A 20,761-nucleotide genomic window follows, 5' to 3' on the forward strand; every position below is an offset into this window, starting at 1 on the left:
ACTATGATAAACGATCATAGTGATCAAAATAAAAAAAATAGTACATAACCCCCCCGTTTATCACTCCCTTATATAGGCCAATATAATGAAATAAAGAAAATATTTTTTTTTTTTCAGTTTTCCATTAGGGTTAGGGTTGGGCTAGGGTTAGGGTTGGGCTAGGGTTAGGGTTGGGCTAGGGTTAGGGTTAGGGTAGGGCTAGGGTTAGGGTAGGGTTGGGCTAGGGTTAGGGTTAGGGTTAGGGTTAGGGTTGGGCTAGGGTTGGGCTAGGGTTAGGGTTAGGGTTGGGCTAGGGTTAGGGTTAGGCTAGGGTTAGGGTTGTGCTAGGGCTAGGGTTAGGGCTCGGGTCACGACTAGGGTTAGAATTAGGGTTAGGGCGAACTAGAATTAGGGTTAGAATTAGGATAAGGGATTAGGGTTGGGATTAGGGTTAGGGTTGGGATTAGGGTTAGGGGTGTGTTGGGGTTAGGGTTGGAGCAAGAATTGAGGGGTTTCCACTATTTGCCAACTTTGGGGGTCTAAAAATTGGGGTCTAAAAAATCACTTTTGTGGAAATAAAAAGACTTTTTATTTTCACGGCTCTGCGTTTATAAACTTTTGTGAAGCGCTTGGGGGTTCAAAGTGCTCACCACACATCTAGATAAGTTCATTAGGGGGTCTAATTTCCAAAATGGGGTCACTTGTGGGGGGTTTCCACTGTTTAGGCCCATCAGGGGCTCTGCAAGCGCAACATGATGCCCGCAGACCATTCCATCAAAGTCTGCATTCCAAAATGCCACTCCTTCCCTTCCGAGCTCTCCCATGCGCCCAAACAGTGGTTCCCCCCCACATATGGGGTATCGGCGTACTCAGGACAAATCGCATAACAACTGTGCGGGTATGATTTCTCCTGTTACCCTTGTAAAAAATAAAAATTTGGGGGCAAAAAGATCATCTTTGTGGAAAAAAATAGATTTCTTATTTTCACGACTCTACGTTATAAACTTCTGTGAAGCCCTTGGGGGTTCAAAGTGCTCACCACACATCTAGATAAGTTCCTTAATGGGTCTAGTTTCCAAAATGGGGTCACTTGTTGGAGGTTTCCACTGTTTAGGCACATTAAGGGCTCTCCGAACGCAACATGGCATCCGATCTCAATTCCAGCCAATTCTGCGTTGAAAAAGTCAAACGGCGCTCCATCCCTTGCGAGCTCTGCCGTGTGCTGAAATAGTGGTTTACCCCCACATATAGGGTATCGGCGTATTCAGGAGAAATTGTACAACAAATTTTGTGGTTGATTTTCTCTTTTAACACTTGTGAAAATAAAAAAAATTGGTTCTGAAGTAAATTTTTTGCAAAAAAAAGTTAAATATTAATTTTTTCCTTCCACATTGCTTTAGTTCCTGTGAAGCACTTAAAGGGTTAATAAACTTATTGAATGTGGTTTTGAGCACCTTGAGGGGTCTAGTGTTTAGAATGGTGCCACTTTTGGGTATTTTCTGTCATGTACACCCCTCAAAATGACTTTAAATATGATGTGGTCCCTAAAAAAAATGGTTTTGCAAATTTTGTTGTAAAAATGAGAAATCGCTGGTCAACTTTTAACCCTTATAACTTCCTAACAAAAAAAAATTTTGCTTCCAAAATTGTGCTGATGTAAAGTAGACATGTGGGAAATGTTATTTATTAAGAAATTTGTGTGACACATCTCTCTGATTTGAGGGCATAAAAATTTAAAGTTTTAAAATTGCAAAATTTTCAAAAATTTTCGCCATATTTCCATTTTTTTCATAAATAAACACAAGACTTATCGAAGAAATTTTACCACTAATATGAAGTACAATATGTCACGAAAAAACAGTCTTAGAATCAGCGGGATCCATTAAAGCGTTCCAGAGTTATAACCTCATAAAGGGACAGTGGTCAGAATTGTAAAAATTGGCCTGGTCATTAAGCTGCAAACTGGCTCTGTCGCTAAGGGGTTAAATGGCCAAGGTTTCTTCTTTTACTCCTGCAAACAAAAGGTTAATTACACCCCCCAATCCAACATGTAGTGGACTGAAAAGAGAAAAAAACAATTCCTTTAAAAACCAAGAATGCTAGGCACAGTACCATTAAAATTCAGAAAATGAGCTCATAAAAAATAAAAATATACCAAATAAAAAGTAAAAATAAAAATACCACGTGGATTTTTTCTTTGGCTGAAACGACGATCGTTTCGCGCTTACATTGCGCTTCAACAGGTCGATGCTGCTTGCTCTTGGTAATATGATGCCACAATAAAGGATATTTTTTGCACGGGACGGATTGTGCCAATCTGCTTTCTTCTATGGATAAAAAATGTGTTAAAGGACTCACAGAAATTGCTTCTGCCACTTACACTTCTGCTGCTGCGCTGATGTTTTGATGTTGACGAATTGACTTGCCAGAGGTTGGAAGTCTACAGCTGCAATGTAAACTGAGTGCTTCACTATTGTCTTGGGGAAAACCTCTCTTAAGGTTGTGTAAAAGTGTGTTTCGATACTCCTGCATTTGCGGGTCCCTTTCCAGGGCGAGAAGAATCTGGCAAAATTTAGTCTTATAACGTGGATCTAACAGAGTGGCAACCCATTAGTCAGCACTAATTGGAATCATAAGTATACGTCGATCATGTTGCAGATAGTGCAGCAAGAAGGCACTTATATGTCGGGCCCTTCCATGAGGTCCAAGACCATAATGTGTTGGTGTCTTGGTAACACTGATGCTTGTTTCATCTGTGCCCACTCGCCAACCACGAACAACAGAGAAGGGATGATTATCCTCTTTATCTCATGACAGTAGATTGCCCATCACCTCTTCCTTCTCCATTTTCTCCTCGGCTTTTGCAACTTCACTAACAGTTTGCCTGGTATCACCAGTCCCCCTTGATCGCAGTAATTCACCTTCCCTTGGCACCCACCTGTGTGACGACAGTCTGGAACTTTGAGACAATGTTATCCCTTCTGCATCCTCCTCTGTTTCCTCGTCTTCCTTTGGGACCACCACATTCTCCTGCAGGATATTCAAAATCTGCTCCAGCATGTAGATGTCTGGAAGAGTGATGTTGATGATGTCATCGTCAGCGCTAACTATCTTAGTAGCCATTTCAAAACTGTGCAGAAGGGTGCAAGGGTCCTTAATCTGTACCCACTCCGTAAATGTGATATGCGCCACATCCGTACTGCATTGGCCCAGGCTATACGACATGACATACTGCATCAGGGCTCATTGCTGCTGCCACAGTAGCTGCAAAATGTGCAGAGTGGAATTCCACCGTGTCGGTACATCACATATCAACCTGTTAACTGGCATGGACAAAGACCTCTGTATCGATGCAAGTCGATGACGAGAGGGGTGCGAATGGCGGGAATGAGCACACAGCTTCCATGCTTTCTGCAGTAGCTCACCCAGGTCAGGATAGTGGCGAAGAAATCGCTGTACCACCAAGTTGAGTACATGAGCCATGCAAGGCACATGTGTGAGCTTGCCTTGGCATAGGGCTGCCACCAGGTTCGCACTGGACCATGGCCTTCTCTGGATCCAGGTTCAGCGGAGATAGCCATTGCGCAAACTTGACCGGGACAGCTGTCCACAACTCTTTAGCTGCATGACTACGATCTCCAATGCATATAAATTTTAACGCTGCCTGATTGCGGTGAGCCCTGGCTGCGCAGTATGGAGGTGGTGGAGATTCGCTCTGCACTTTTAGATCGCGTGTCTCATTAAGGCAGAGGTTGAGGGTGCAGGTGGAGGCCCTAGAGGAAGAGGCAGAAGCAGTGGAGGAAGTGTGAAATCTAGAGGTTTGTCCTGCAAGCCTTGGGGATTCCAAGACTTGTGGAGCAGCCCCTTCACCGCCTGCCCCCACAGTCACAAGAGTTCACCCAGTGCCCAATCAGTGAGATGTAAGACCTTTGGCCATGCTTAGTCGTCCAAGTGTCTGTGATGAAATGCACCCTGGCAGACATAGATTTAGTCAAGGAACAGGTGATATGGTCTGCAATGTGGTGGTGTAGCGCAGGCACAGCTTTCTTAGAGAAGTAATGGCGACTGGGCATCTGGTACTGGGGGCATGCAACTGCCATCAGCGTTCAGAAATCGTCTATCTACCAGACGGGAAAGGCAGCATTTCCGTGGCCAACAGATTGGAGATGGTGGAGTTCAACCTCTTGGCTTTGTCTTGCGTAGGAGGAAACAATCTTTTACGTGACCAAAACTGCAGAACCGTGGACTGGCTGCAATGCTGAGAGAGGGTGGAGTACGGTAAAGTGGAAAAACAGTTGGGCCGTGAGGGAAGTGCATGCAGAGATGTTACAATGGATAAATTAAAGTTGTGGTTTGCTCGTTCCCTCAGATCGGTCAAAAACAGCAGACATGTCCGCTTCTGTTACAGTTGACGAGCTCTCACTCAGCCTGAATGGAGCAGGTAAAGAACCGGAGGTTCTGCAGTCCGAGACCTGCGTGACAATACTTGGCACGGTAACAGAGGAGGAGGAAGAAGCACATATGGTTGATGAGGCAGCTCATGGTTGTTGAGGTTCGCTGGTCCACATTTTTGCCTAGTGTGATGCCCAGAGTAATGCATTTTGTTTGCGCATGTGAAGGTTCATACATGTAGTAATCAAATTATTGCACTTTTTCCCTTTATTCCGTTTTTTTTTTTTGCAAAGTTGGCAAATTATGTGTGTGGACTCATCCTTTGCGGTGTCAGAAAAGGCCCAGGCTAGGCAACCCTTGCTGCCTCTGCAAGCTGCAGACCCAAGAATGCTGCTGGTCACAGCCACAGTTGAGCTTCAGGATGCTGTGCTCGTCGAGGTTGCATAACTCCATGTTTGCGCCTTACGGCACAACATATCCGCCTCGTCTTCCTTCTCCTCCACCCCCTCAGATAACCTACTCAACTGTGTGCCTCTGTGTTCATGCCAAGTGGGATCCACAACTTCATCATCATACTCTGTGTTATCCCATTCCTAACCCTGAGAGTCACCCTCCTCCTCTTCCTGCCCTGACAGCACAGCACAGTACACTTCGCGTGAGCCTCAGATATCTGAGTCTCATCAGGATCACATCCTACGAGGTTTAACATCTGGTGACGAGCGTCAGGATGCTGCCCAGACCCTACTTCGTCCTGCAAGGGATCAAAGCTTAAAAAATTTTGGGCATCGGTGCAGATGATTTCCTCCTCTTGACTCTGTGAATCTTTGGAGTACACTTCTGATGCCCATGGTATGGAATGTATGAACAGTTTTGCAGACTCGCCACTCTGTGGTTCCCTACACGCAGTTTGGTGGTTGGAGAGTTGTGACATGGGGGGAAGCAAGAGTAATTGGGTTGCCATCTCTATGGACTGTACTGTGTGTGATGTTGAGGTAGAGGAAGAGAGGCCACTTGAAGCTGCGCTTGCCATCCACTCAAGTACATGTTCTTTCTAGCCCTCATCAACAAGGCGTACCACTGTGCGGCTGCCAAAGAAAGGGAGTGGAGTAGCCCGTCCAGTAATAGAAGTTGTCAGCTGTGTTTGGATAGGACGTGACGGTGTTGGTTCACTAGCGCTTTCACGGACATTACCACCTACCCCACGTACACTTTGAATTTTAACACCAAGCCTTTTCATCCTTCCACCATGACCTCTCTTTTCCTCAGTCATAATAATGCTCAGATAGTGTGGTAGGAGCACAATATTAGCAACAAAAATTTAGATTTTTTTTTTTCTCTGCACACAGCTGAATTTCAGCGGTATTGAATGACAACGTGAAATATGGCATGCTGAATCACATTAGTAACGGAAGAAAGTAGTTTTTTTTTTTTTTTCTTTTTAGTGTGAATGAGGCCTGTATAACATAGAAGATATGCTCCAATCCGTTTCAAACGGATCTCCCTTACTGTATCATGTTAGTAACAGAAAATTATAGGTTTTATTTTTACTCTGCAACAAGCTCTGCACACAGAACAATTTCACCACCACTAAATGACAAGGTGACATATGCCTTGCTAAATCACGTTTAGCAACTGAAAAAAACCATTGATTTTGAAAGATCTACTTGTGCATGAAACAGAATAAAAGCAGTGCAGTGCACAACACACTTCTATGAAATGTGCCTTGCTGTCTTTGCCTGTGGATCTGTAATGGTACAAAAAAATCTGCTGGAAGGTCGGTTTCACAGCCACACAGGACACTAGCCATCTAAACTATTTGACTTTGATTTTAGCTAGTTAGCTAGGAGGTTGTGTCTATCAGCACCCAGGACCAGCGTCAGGAGCAACCACTCTGCGCTGTTATACTGATAAAATGGCGCTAAAACAAGATGTTCGCTCTTTATAGAGAGAGGGATATGTGATTTCGGCAGCCAATGGCACAAGCCATTGTGTCTGGACATTGTGGATGTTTCCTGTGGCCCGATTTGGTAGCTGGAATGTGCATGCATGAAGCTTAGAAATTTTTTTTTTACAAGCATGCCACTCCACTGAGCTCTCCCCATCCACTCCTCTCATCAAATACGTTCCCCCCGCTCATCATACACCACCACTATCCAAAGTGCTCAAAATACTTTAGTGGCAATGCAAATATTTTCCCGCACTTTTACCGAATGTTACCAATTTTTCCCGATTTTATGAAAATTTGCTTGTGTTTCCGAATGTGCCATAATAGTGCGTAATTTATGTTTGCCAATTGTTTTCCGAACATATTTTCTTATCTCTAGTTATAAGTCACGTAGAAACCGTCAGATTACATGGTGATATTCTGATGGCATATACTGTGAGTTGGATTGCCCACAGACGGCTCCAATAGTGGGAAGTGCCTGCCTCAGATTTCCATGTATTCGGTTAATCTCCTTTGTGACAAAGGCCAGGTTATTTATTAACCATTGTGAAAACATATACTACTCTGCTAAAAAACGATGACCACCTATAGTAATAGTCTTCTGTGGTTCCTTTAAACCAAAGTAACAACACAATAGAATACTATGTTGTCAGAATCTTAACTTTGGGCATCATTTATCAAAACTGTCCTATTTGCATTTAATGTTGTTGTGTCTTTTGTTTTTTTTTAACCTGGTTGAAATGCCACTGTTCACACGACTCCGACATTTGTTTTTCTTTTGTTCCTACATTTCTCCTTTCCTGAGAGAACACCCCCTATTTTTGTTTATAAATCTAGTCTTGTTAGCCAAGTGGCGTACTAACCTTTTTTCTGTGGGCGTGTTCTTTAAGACCACACCCTGTTGTATAAAAGTTGCGTTTTATACGCAGGGAAGAGGAGGCCATATCTCAGGAAAGGAGAGGCGCAGAAGGAAAATAAAAACCTCCGCAGATTCAGGAGAACAGCGGCATTTACACCAGGTAAAAAAAGGACAAATTATGAGAAGTGATGCGTAATCTTTAACGCTAAAATATGAGACATTAATCCTCGCCTGGGAATGAATATTCACCTTTAGGTATGATTCGCATAAATTCTCTCCTTTTTGGATCGTCTTCAGGGGCCTGAGCCATGAAAGATCAGGACTGTTGGCAGGTATGAACTGTACAGTCTATTGTTCTGTATTAAGGAGCTCAGGTTCTCCTCTAGGTTAATGATTTTGACACAACTTGCCTAAACATATCATCCAAAGTGTAAAAATCTAGTTTAGCGACAGATTTGGACTTTTTATTAGGATTAGGCTTAACACAAGCAATTGGATCCCCTTAACCCCTTAATGCCCTATTCCCATTTGTGTAGCACAGTTTACAGTGTGGGACTGGCTCCACAGAGCGCTAGGGACCTTATTGTGACTGTGCAAATAGTAAGGTACCTTATCTTTCACTGCTCTTTATAAATGAGCTCATGTTTATAATCATATACAAATCAGGACCGATAATATGGAAGGTTTTCAGCTATTGTACCAGCTTGCCATTCCCCTTGCAGGCATAGCAATTATTGTAGTAATCCACAGGATAAATGACCTCACCGCTGCCATTGTACCCTGCCCTTTGTATGCGTTCCAGGACATTACAGCCGCCAGGTTCTTATTTGCATCATTGCCCTGACAAGGCTGGTGATGTCATCAGTAAGAGTCTGGATAAACAAGAATGTGCAGCCAAGAGTTCATAAAGATTAACCACTGAGTGCCGTGTCTGATCAGTCAGGGCCCGACCTGTAGCAGTAAGCAGATATAGCCAGCACCTTAGGACAAGACACAATTACCTTCCATTACCATGTATTCCTGAAAAAACCCTTTAAGCAGGACCTGTCAGCTCTCCTCATTGGTCTTTGGCTTAAAAAATACTAAATCTTATGAGGTATAACTTAGTAGTTTTATATGTTAGAAATTCAGCGTTGTACCATTCCCCTCTCATTCCTTCATGAACCCCCCCCCCCCCCAAAAAAAAAAAAAATTTATTTCACCAGATTTGACAATAAAAAGTGCGATGGATCTGATGAGGCTGGTGTACTTATTTTGGAATTTCATATTAGATTGGCCGTATGTGTTCCAGAGAGGGTAGCAGTACACTATGTGCGAAGATTTGGATTCAAACCTTAATTATTTAAAATGTAAACTGCGTTACTACCATATAAATTATATTACCGTAATTAAGGGACTATGGCACAAATTGGTGAATTCATATGTCCAACACCAGGTTGTATATTCCTTTTTGAAAGTTTCCACACCTAAAATTAAAATGCGTCCACATAATACTCATTTTAATTCCAGAATTATATAGCCGTGTCAACATAAGTTTTTTTCAAAGTAAATACATCAGGCACACAAAGTCAAGGATGCATTTCATAATGTATGTAGTTCACATTGTACATTTTGGGGACAGATCCCCTCTTCTGTCCCCTACGTAATCTAAACCTGTTGGCACCGATTGGACCTTATATAGGGTCGCACGCTGTTGACAATGGCGATAGAAACACTCAGTTGTTCTTCTGCCTAGAGATGTATGACTAAAATACTGTTTCTCAGAAATGTTGGTTTACAGGAATTTAAAGTATGTACTAAGACGATTACGTCAAGGGAACTGACGGTAATTGTATTATATTCCAAGTCTATTGAAATTCACCGCCCAAACAAGGAACACGGGGTCTGCAACTTAAAGAGGACCTGTCATCAGGTCTAATGTGTCCAGTTTTTATCCCATCTCCCCTGATTTAATCTGGTTTTTGTTTTTTAAAAATCCGCAGTACAGTTCCAGAGATATGGACCTTTCCGTTTAGTGCTAATTGTTGTCTTTGCCAAAGGGGCGTGGCTCACGAGATCCTCTGGGGCGTGTCTTTAGGCTGCTCTGCATATTCACCCTGTGAGCCATGCCTCCTTGTAAAGGCCATAAAAATTAGCCCACATCTCTGGAACCGTATAATGAATCATAGAATCATAGAATCGTAGAGTTGGAAGGGACCTCCTGGGCCATCTGGTCCAACCCCCTGCTCAAAGCAGGATTCGCTAAATCATCCCAGTTAGATGTCTGTCCAGCCTCTGTTTGAAGACTTCCATTGAAGGAGAACTCACCACTTCTCGTGGCAGCCTGTTCCACTCATTGATCACTCTAACTGTCAAAAAGTTTTTTCTAATATCTAATCTGTGTCTCCTCCCATTCAGCTTCATCCCATTGCTTCTAGTCTTTCCTTGTGCAAATGAGAATAAAGTTGATCCTTCTACAATGTGACAGCCCTTTATATATTTGTAGACAGCTATTAAGTCTCCTCTCAGTCTTCTCTTTTGCAAACTAAACATTCCCAAATCCTGCAACCTTTCCTCATAAGACAGGGTTTGCAGACCGGTCACCATTCTGGTCGCTCTTTTCTGAACTTGCTCCAGTTTGTTGATGTCTTTTTTAAAATGTGGTGCCCAAAATTGGACACAATATTCCAGATGAGGTCTGACCAAAGAGGAGTAGAGGGAAATGATTACTTCACGTGATCTAGACTGTATGCTTCTGTTAATACATCCTAGAATTGCATTTGCCTTTTTTGCTGCTGCATCACACTGTTGACTCATATTCAGTCTGTGATCTATTAGTATACCCAAGTCTTTTTCACATGTGCTGTCACTTAGCCCTATTCCTCCCATTCTATATATGCTTTTTTCATTTTTATTGCCCAGATGTAGTACTTTGCATTTCTCCCTGTTAAAAACCATTCTGTTAGTTGCTGCCCACTTCTCCAGTTTATTTAAATCTTTTTGAATCCTCTCTCTCTCTTCTCTAGTATTAGCTATCCCTCCTAGCTTTGTGTCATCAGCAAATTTAATCAGTTTACCCTCAATTCCTTCATCTAAATCGTTGATAAAGATGTTGAACAATACAGGGCCCAGGACAGAGCCCTGTGGTACCCCACTTGAGACATTCTTCCAACTGGATGTGCAGCCATTTACGACCACTCTTTGGGTCCGATCACTAAGCCAGTTATGAATCCACCTAACAGTTGCCTTGTCCATTCCATACTTAGTCATTTTTTCAATAAGGATTGTATGAGAGACTTTGTCAAATGCTTTGCTGAAGTCAAGATATACTATATCTACAGCATTTCCTTGATCCACCCAATCAGTAATACCATCATAGAAGGAAATTAAATTAGTCTGACATGACTTATTAGTTACAAACCCATGCTGACTCTGTTTAATCACTTCATTCTTATCCAGGTATTGACATACATGTTGTTTAATAATTTGTTCAAAGATCTTTCCTGGTATAGAAGTCAGACTCACCGGCCTATAGTTGCCTGGGTCCACCTTCTTCCCCTTTTTGAAGATAGGAACAACATTTGCTCTTCTCCAGTCTTCTGGCACTTCTCCTGTTCTCCAAGAATTTTCAAAGATTATGGAGAGGGGTTCAAAAATTTCTTCTGCTATCTCCTTCAGTACTCTGGGGTGTAATTCATCTGGACCTGGAGACTTGAATACATTTAGGTTAGCTAAGTGTTTCCTCACTATCTTTCTGTTTATAGATATCCTGGATTCTTCTATTCCCTTAATAGGACAGTGAATAACAGTTGATGTTACATTTCCTTTCTGAGAGAAAACAGATGCAAAATAGGAATTTAAAAGTTCAGCCTTCTCAACATCCTGTCTTACCATTTCATCATTTTCATCCTGTAAAAATCCTATAGCATCTTTGACTTTTCTTTTACTTTTGACATATCCCCAAAATCCTTTATTATTGCTTTTGACATCTCTTGCAAGCCTCAATTCATTTTCAGCTTTAGCTAATCTGATTTGTGCCTTGCAGGTTCTGCAGACAGCATTATATTCTTCTTTAGATATGCCTCCTTCTTTCCATTTTATAAACATTTTTTGCTTCCTTTTTAGCATGTGCTTAAGTTCTGTGTTCATCCATCCTGGTTTCCTTAAATGCTTCCTATTCTTCCCTCTTTTCGGAATTGTTAACAACTGTGCTTTGAGAATTTCATTTTTCAAGATTTCCCATCCTTCCTGGACATTTTTGTCTTTAAGGATATCCAGCCATTGGATCCCTCCAATTCTCTTTCTGAATCCCTTAAAATCTGCCTTTCTGAAATCTAACCTTGACGTCTGAGTCTTCACAGGTCTTCCGCCTCTAGTTATCCAAAATTCTAAAATAGCATGGTCGCTACCTCCTAGGGTCCCAGCCACTTTTACCTCCTCAACCATTTCCTCCCTGTTTATAAGGATTAGATCCAAGGTAGCAGTTCCCCTTGTTTTCTCCCTTACCTTTTGGAAGATAAAGTTGTCAGCATTAGAGGATAAGAATTTCCTTGACCTGTTAGTTTTGCCTGAGAGAGATTCCCAACAAATGTCTGGATAGTTGAAATCTCCCATGACAACTATGTCATATTTTTTGGAGAACTTGGCCATTTGATGCATAAAGAGTTCATCCATATCTTCAGCTTGCACAGGCGGCCTGTAGTAAATGCCTACAATGGTGTCCTTTCCATTGTTCTGTCCTTGTATTCTTACCCAAACAGTTTCCACAGAACTCCCAGTCTCTGAAGCTTCAATCTCTGTGCAGATATACGCATTTCTAACATACAATGCGACACCCCCTCCTCGTTTATCAAGTCTGTTTCTTGCAAATAAGTTGTATCCTTCTAGTCTTGTATTCCAATCATGTGTATTGTCCCACCAAGTTTCAGTGATTCCAATGACATCATATTTCTTTTCCTGTGTTAGTAGTTCCAATTCTCCTTGTTTGTTGCCCATGCTTTGTGCATTAGTATAGAAACATTTTAGTTTGTGATTGGTTTCTCTTTCTCCAATATTTTTTTTAATTAGATTCTTTCGTCTTTGTTCTTCCTTTCCACTTCTAATAGCAGAGTTCTCAGTAGCATTTGTCAGGTGTATGGCTTTTTCTGGTCTTTTGCTTCCCTTCCCATGTTGTTCTAGTTTAAAGCTCTCCTTACAAGTGTAGCAAGGCGACTTCCAAATACCTGCTTTCCAGTCTTCGTAAGGTGCACCCCATCTCTAGCAAGTAGTCCATCGTATAAGTAGTTCACTCCGTGATCCAGAAATCCAAATCGTTGCTGACGGCACCATCGACGTAGCCAGTTGTTCACCTGCAGAATCTTATTCCACCTCCTTGTTCCATGGCCATCCACTGGGAGGATGGAAGAGAAGACCACCTGCGCTCCCAGTTCTTTCACTTTCTTGCCTAAGTCTTCAAAGTCTCTGTAGATGGTTTCCAGGTCGTTTCTTGCGGTGTCATTTGTCCCCACATGTAGTAGCAGGAATGGGTAGTCATCTGTAGGTCTGAAGAGTCCTGATATCCTGTCAGACACATCTTTAATTTTTGCACCTGGAAGACAGCACATTTCTCTTGAAGTTATATCCGGTCTGCAGATAGCGGATTTTGAAGGAACAAAAAACAGAATACTTTGAGGAGAAGCGGAAATAAAATAAGAGCAAAATGGCCATATTTTTGTAACCTGGTCACGGGTCCTCTTTAATCCAGATCATCCGCAAGTACACGATTTTAAATTACTTAGAGATTAGCTTTAGATGTGTTTCTGAGCATCAGGGGACTAAGACTTCCTCTTTAGGGGCTGGTTCAGACCTCTGCTTTTTTTATATAGCCCTCGTAACTATAACAGTGAATGGGGTTGTTTATATGGCCTTGACTTTTCACTGACCCGTCCAAAATCATGATGACATGTTTGATATTGTTCCGCGAGTGGCATCAAAATGAACAATGCAAGTCTATAGCTGTGTTCACACGTCGCGTTTTGCAGCAATTGTTTTTTTTTAATGCAAATTTTAAGCTGCGCTTTACAATACCAGCAAACTCTATGAGCTTCCAGAAATCTCATGCACTCATTGGTTTTATTTTCCCGACTGATTCGGAAAACTGCTGCGTTTTTTGAAAACTGCAGCATGTCACTTCATCAAGCGTTTTTTTTTTTTTTTCAGCTTATTTGGCAGTGTTTTTTTCACCCATAGGAAAAAATGGGTAAGTGCAAAAAATGCAGCTGGCAGGTTTTGCGGCATTTTTGGTGCAAAGACCTAAAGAAGCTAAATCTTGCTTTTTTTAGGGGCCACTAAACTTTTGTCAACATGCACAAGAGACAATAAAAATGCAGCAAAAAACTCAGCAAAACCTGCTTTTTGTAAGCAGCTTCAATACTGCCAAGAGAGCAGGTTTTGACTATGGAAGGAAAACTGAGCAAAAAAGCAACGTGTGTTCAAAGCCTATCGGTCCATGAAGAAATTGGGCAGCACTTGGGTGACCTCTGAGTGTGGTCTGATTTTCATTAACTGCTAGATAGAAAAAGAATAGGGTTTTTTTTTTTTTTTTTTTTTTTTTTTTTTTTTAACTTTTTCACGTACAAGAAATACGGACTAAACTCGGACCGAAAAAAAATCCTATTTTTTCTCATGCGAAAAAAATAACGGATGTCTGAATGAGGTCAAAGACTATGTTCACAAGTTGCTTTTTTTGCTGCGTTTTTTTTTTTTTTTTTACGCAAGCGAAGCCTGCTCTCTTGGCAATAAAAGAAGCTGCTTACAAAAAAGCAGGTTTTGCCGCTGCATTTTTTTGTTGTCTCCTGTGCATTTTGATAAAGTTTAGTGGCTCAAAAAAAAGCAGGATTTAACGTCCTTTACGTTTTTGCACCAAAAACGCAGCAATACCTGTTTTTTGGGGGTTTTTTTTGCTGTATTTTTGCTCGTACCCACGGTTTCCTATGGGTGAAAAAATGCTGCAGCTACACAGAAAAAAACGCTAACAGAAGTGACATGCTGCTTGGTCAGGAAAATAAAACCAGTGTGTGCGTGCATGAGATTTCTGAAATCTCATAGACTTTGCTGGTACTGTAAAATGTAGCTTAAAATTTGCGTCAAAATAAACCTCGCTGCAAAATCACAGAGTGTGAACATAGCCTAAGAATCAGAGCTTTGTGAATGACCTAGTACTCCATTCCCATAGTGGAACTGCCTTGATCCAAAAACCAAAGGAAAATAAAGGTACCATTTATTTACCTGTTAGAATTGCCTGATGCCAAGGATTAGGGTTACCCGGTTAATGAAAATTTGTGCAGTTGTCAGTATAGTAGATTGTACTATGAACAGTTTTGTCTGGGATCTGATTGCACTAATAATGCAGTACAGCACATTGCGCTTATTATGCTGTGCTATGCTTGCTACTGCAATACCAGTGACAGCCTATGAACAAGGGTGGTGCTGTTTCTTTTGGCAAACTTTTCTTATAATGGTGGATCAATCATTCCATTTCACTTTGTCCGACTCCTTGGTACTGGTACAGACTGAGTGTCAAAAATGCCATTGGGGAAATTTATCATTTATTGTTCTTTTATGGCATTTTTCAGCCAGTAGTTTGTGCCAAAAATTTTCAAAAGTTATTAATTATAAGTCTGGGATGCTGCCACCAAACAACCAACACTTTTCCCAACAGGAAAGACAACTGACGGCTATGAAGCAAACGCATAGAAAAAAAAAAGTGTCAGAAAAAAATGAGCAAATTCCACCCCCAAACATTGCCCAAATTCATGATTCATGTCCCCCATTGTTAGTTCACCAGCGCACAGTAAGCAGAAGTAGACTTATCTTTACACTCAGTCTGTAGGTTAAGAACCTTTATTTGATTTGCACTCGTTCACTGGGAATAATCGGATTAGAGATTAATTTCTGAGATTCATTCGATTTACCGTTTTCCTACAAGTCTTAGATTTGATGAATGTTCGTAGTCTGCAGAAAATTATAGATCTGTGTCTTCTTAGTCCCGCAGTGTGGATAAACAGCACGCCGTCATCAACTATGACGGCGAGAAAGACGAGCATCGCGTGAAGGACCTCGGGAGCCTCAATGGGGTAAATTTGTGATTGCGTGCTATATTACAAACTTGTTTTCAATACTCTAAGTATACTTTTCACCAGATTATACAGATCATGCAAAACCGTTTTTTTAATATTATATTTCACATTTTGCATTTATTCATTTTTTTTTTTAATTATTAAAGTCCCCACATCCCATCCCCTATAAATCCTGCTACCCCTTATTTTCTTATCTTATTGTTATTCCTTTAAGGTTTAATAGACCAAAAAACCTATGGATTAAAACTTTTCTTCAATGATAGATTGGGTCAAAATAGGTGTACAAGGTTAGATTAGAAATAACAAAAAAAGTCTCTGCCGTGGTATTTAATGTCTGGCCGGACATATTAAAACTTCAACAGCTGCACGAGGTGCGGGCAGTCATATTCATCAGTGCTGCAGCGCCTGGTACCCATGTTTTTAACTCCTTCCCATAAGCAGTCGATTTTTTATTTTATAATTTTTGTTGCTTTTTTTTCCCCCTCCCTTCCTTCCAAGAGCGATAACCTTTTTTATTGCACAATGTATTGCAGTATATAGTAAAATCACAGCCTCCGCACACTTTGCTTCCTTCCCTCCCCAGGAGCTGTGGTATGATCAGACCATGTCCCTGGACCTTCAGATGCCGCCATTACACAGTAGGGACACATTTATAAGGTTATCTCAGCACAGGAACATTTTATTTAAACACATAAAATTGTGGAACTTATTATTATTCCAAGATCTATTGATTAAAATGTTGACTAAAATTAACCTTGTTCAAGGGAAAACCCCTTTAAAATTGTGCCTGATACACTGATTTTAGCAGTCACTACCTTGGCTTCTTGCTAAAGTTTTGATAAAGTTACTATTTTATCTGCTGCAGCTCTTCTAGTCTTCTCAGCGTTGAGCTTTTTTAACTTCACCTGCAACATTGATTGACATCTTTTTCTGTAAATCAAGAAGATTAGAAGAGCTGCAGCAGATAAAAGTGTGATTTTATCAAAACTTTAGCAAGACGTTAGTGACTGCTAAGATCAGCACATCAGTGCAGAAGTAGAAAGCTGACACTCAATGGTGGGGAGGTGGAATAGCCAGAGCGCATGAATTTTGAGGATGTGACATCAGAGCTACAGACAAAAACCTACACTCGGAGCAGCAGCAGAGACTTTGCTCTGGACCTGGGGAGGGGGAGTAAAGCTATGTTTTTCTTTTAAAACAAACTGCCCGAGGACTGAGGTTTTCCGAAATCAGAAAATCTCTTTAAGTACGGATAAGACCAATAACCCCAAGATGGTTTATTGTTTGGATTGCTACAAATTTTTCATTAATAAAGACATTTCTCCTTTCTCTTTTACAGACATTTGTGAATGACGTGAGGATTCCGGACCAGAAATACATAACTCTTAAACTCAATGATGTCATTCGCTTTGGCTATGATATCCTTTTGTAAATTCTTGCACTAACAGCTGGGTTTCTGGCTCAGTTCTTTCTGTTGGCAGGCGGTTTGTGCAAGGTCACTGGAAAGCAGATTAGAGACTCCACAGCCACGTGAGTCAGGAGAATTTCTGAGAGCTTTTCTGATTTCTGCAGGAAAGCATTAAGATCAGGATCGAGTCCTAGATACAGAATGAGCCTACATTAACACAAAATGGGGCTGGAAGACTATCGATCTAATGCATCTAGTACTATTGATAAAGCAGTGAATAGTGTATTGTCCACAGCTCCCACGAAGACCTATGTGTCTCCATGATAACCAACTACAAACTATGTAAGACACAAAATAATCATATACCCTATAAGTCAGAAAAGCAAAAGAGCATTTAAATAACAGAGTTCTTAGTAAACACTGTTTTTGATTAAAAAACCATAAAACCATCCCAACATTGGCAGGGTGACCCTGTTCAGTGTGATCAATGTACAGACTCTACAAGGGTGAAAGAAAATGCCTAAATTGTAGGAATAGGGACTGTCATTAATTCAATGCCTCTCACAATGTGACCAATTGAGTATGCTGGAAACAGAGATGACAATGCTCAGATTAGGGGAAGCGAGATTGATCCATGCTTCAGTGTCTCTTTTCAGAGTTTGTGTCTATATTTTGGTTTCTGGGGTGTTGGCCATTCGTCATTAATGGACGAGTCCTGGTGTTGACTGCGTTTCCTTATCTACCTCCATACATTTTAATATGTACGTGTTGGAACAGATTCAGCATAAGGTCCCAGAGGAGGCATTAAAGGTCGGTAATTACATAACTAATCTTAGTACAAAAGAACTTAACCAAGTCTGAAAACTAATTATATCGATTGATTAGATTGGGAAAAGAAAACTAGTTCTGAAATATGTAAATCTGGGGAGTTATGAAACCAAGGCATAGAGTCCTCCATAACAATTAGTTAGTTGTTGGTTGAGCCACCATCCCTCCCATCTCCTCTGTACACGGGAACATTCTGCACAGCCGAGTGCTACTGTGTTTTTTATGAGCGAGGAATCTGGGGCGGCTGATCTCCTGGAGAAGTAAAGGAAAAGCCAGTGGAAATCCTACATGGTGGATCCTTCCGACGTCATCTGTTGGAGAAGAGTCTGTAGGCCCCCATATACATTAGACCGTTGTCTGATTCCACCAATAACCGCAGCTTAACTTGACTTTAGTTTAATGTGTATGGGGGTCCTTTAAAAAGATGAAGAACTGATGATCATTAGGAAAGATGTATTCTTGGCCATCTTCACCTGACATCTCACAGACTTTATGCGAGAAGAAACATTTTTCAGGGTCCATTCTCCATAGTTGTTTCTTAACTTCAGTTTTAGGCCCAACGACAAATCTAAAGCCCCTCTATTGGTCATTGGTGGTCATGACGAATGGTGGTCACTGCACCCAAATCCCACCAATTTCTATATGTTCCTGAACTTAAGTGCTAATAGTTTCCTCAGAATAAACCACCATTTTTTGAAAGGTGGAAGTACACGGGACCCCAACTGATCAGCAATAGGGCTGAGCTGCAATATTGATCATTGATCATCAATATTTAAAGCAAATCTGTCTTTAGGTTTCACAATCCAAACTACCACACATTATTAAATGGATCCTAGATCTGTGGAGATTGGTGTACTTACTTTGAATATCCATGTCAGAATTTGTGTATAAAGCTAACATTATATTGAGCATTTTATGAGTCAGGGTGTATTGTCAGTTGGGAAAACATTCATAAATCATTTTGCAGCCATCCAAGCACAGATGTTCACCGTAAGCACAACAGCCTCTCCAAATGTGAAAGCAACCCCAACCTTTTTTTTTTTTTTTTTTCTTTTAAACTATATGCAGCCTGTATTGTAATATGCTGGCAGATCCCCTTTAAGCCCCCGGAAAACCACTTTTAACTATGTTCTGTAATTCGGATATCCAAAAGGCAAACTACACTTATGGCAAATAGTTTTTATAAATTATTAAAAAGGCATTCCACTATATAATCTTTTATCTACAGCACGAAAAATATACCAGCCAACTTCAGATGAGTTTAAAGACGGCAGTATCGTCAAGACCAGAGCATGTCAAGGAACAACTACCCCAAGTGGATTCAACGCCAGGAAAACAGGAAAAGACTGACAAGAAAGCGCCACAGATTGGTACGTCTTATGTCTTTACTTATGTTTGCCTTTTTGGGTGGTTTGAGCCCCTAAGATCTGTCTATCAAATATTATATACCATATATACTCGTGTATAAGCCGAGATTTTCAGCCCATTTTTTGGGGCTGAAAGTCCCCATCTCGGCTTATACACGAGTCATATACCTGGGGGTCGGCGGGGGAGCGGGGATGTCAGCGATCATACTGACCCCCCTGGCGTGGTCTCTGCAGCCCCCCCCACTTCTCCACGGTCTCCCTTCCTGTCTTCAGCGGTCACGTGGCACTGCTCATTAAACTCATGAATATGCGTATATTCATGAGTGTAATGAGCGGTGCCACGTGACCGCTGAAGGCAGGAAGGGAGACCGTGGAGAAGCGGGGCTGCAGAGACCGCGCCAGGAGGGGGTAAGTATAGCGATATTCACCTGTCTCGGGTCCATCGCTGCTCACCGCTGTCTGCTGCATCCTGTGTCAGTGAAGTTTAGGCAGCAGAGGGCGCGGTGATGTGGTTAGTGCGCACCGTGCCCTCTGCTGGCTGAACAGTCCCTGACACAGGAAGCGGCAGACAGCCTTGAGCAGCGATGGACCCCGGATAGATGAATATCTCAGGTGCCGAGTCCTGAGCAGGAGATGTGAGTATGGCATTTTTTTTGCAGGAGCAGCATATAGGGGCATAATATATGGAGCATCTTATGGGGGCATATTATATGGGGGCATAGTCTATGGAGCAGCATATGGGGGCATATTCTGTGGAGCAGCATATGAGGGCATAATCTATGAATCATCTTAATGGGGCATAATCTATGGAGCATCTTATTGGGGCATAATCTATAGAGCATCTTATTGGTGGCATAATCTAGGAATCCTCTTATTGGGGCATAATCTATGGAGCATCTTCTGGGGCCATAACCTTTATGGAGCATTATATGGGGCATATTATTCTATGGAGCATCTTATGGGGCCGTAACCTTTATAGAGCATTATATGAGGAATATTATTCTATGGAGCATCTTATCAGGGCATTATTAACCTTTGTGCAGCATTATATGGGCTGCATTTTGTATGGAGCATCTTATGAGGCCCATTATGAATTGTATGGAGCATTATATGGGGCTCCTGATTCAATATGGATATTCAAAAACATTTAACCTACTGATGTCTCAATTAATTTTACTTTTATTGGTATCTATTTTTATTTTTGAAATTTACCAGTAGCTGCTGCATTTTCCACCCTAGACTTATACGCGAGTCAATAAGTTTTCCCAGTTTTTTGTGGCAAAATTAGGGGGGTCGGCTTATGCACGGGTATATATGGTACATTAATCTACATAGACAATATCACCACAATCTGCATTTACACTGGCTGATAATCGGGAACAAGTGCTCCAAGAAACGCTCTCTTTCTGATAATCATGCAGTGTAAACAGGCTCGTTCATTGGGTGAAATAATCTTTTGACTTGCTTAAAAATAATCGTCTTGTATAAACAACACATGTGCTGTCGAGAACAATGACAACCTATGTGCACAGAACAATCTTATTAACAATCGCTCTGTGTGCTTGAAAGTGCAGTTGACCTGTGTTGTAAACAGGCTATTAAACTACTTGTCTTCTATGTAGCTGATCTACAGCTCTGGCAAAAATTAAGAGACCACTTCCAAATGTTCAGTTTGTCTGATTTTTTTTTTTTCTTTATAGGTATATTTTTGAGTAAAATGTAAATTGTTCTTTTATTCTATAAACTTCTGACAACTTGTCTCCGAATTTCCAAGCACTAAATTTTGTATTTTTTTTCTGACAAAGAAAAGTGGTTAAAATTAAAAAAAACAACAGTGCTTTCAGACTTCTAATAATGCTAAGAAAACGAGATCATAATAATTTAGAA

At 41.2% G+C, this 20,761-nt stretch overlaps 1 protein-coding gene across 2 annotated transcripts in view; it reads left to right on the top strand.

Moving 5' to 3' along the window:
* CEP170B (centrosomal protein 170B) overlaps positions 1-20,761 on the top strand; it is an 88,020-nt gene that overhangs the window by 31,072 nt on the left and 36,187 nt on the right. For both annotated transcript variants that reach the window (XM_073570494.1, XM_073570500.1), the window contains exons 3-6: positions 15,179-15,268; positions 16,611-16,689; positions 17,431-17,489; positions 18,736-18,877. In XM_073570494.1, the coding sequence (XP_073426595.1) occupies positions 15,179-15,268; positions 16,611-16,689; positions 17,431-17,489; positions 18,736-18,877 (370 nt within the window). The remainder of the gene's footprint in view (positions 1-15,178; positions 15,269-16,610; positions 16,690-17,430; positions 17,490-18,735; positions 18,878-20,761) is intronic.

The sequence above is a fragment of the Dendrobates tinctorius genome, unplaced genomic scaffold (assembly GCF_039654945.1).
Source record: "Dendrobates tinctorius isolate UK_male_01 unplaced genomic scaffold, ASM3965494v1 ptg000006l, whole genome shotgun sequence".
NCBI lineage: Eukaryota > Metazoa > Chordata > Amphibia > Anura > Dendrobatidae > Dendrobates > Dendrobates tinctorius.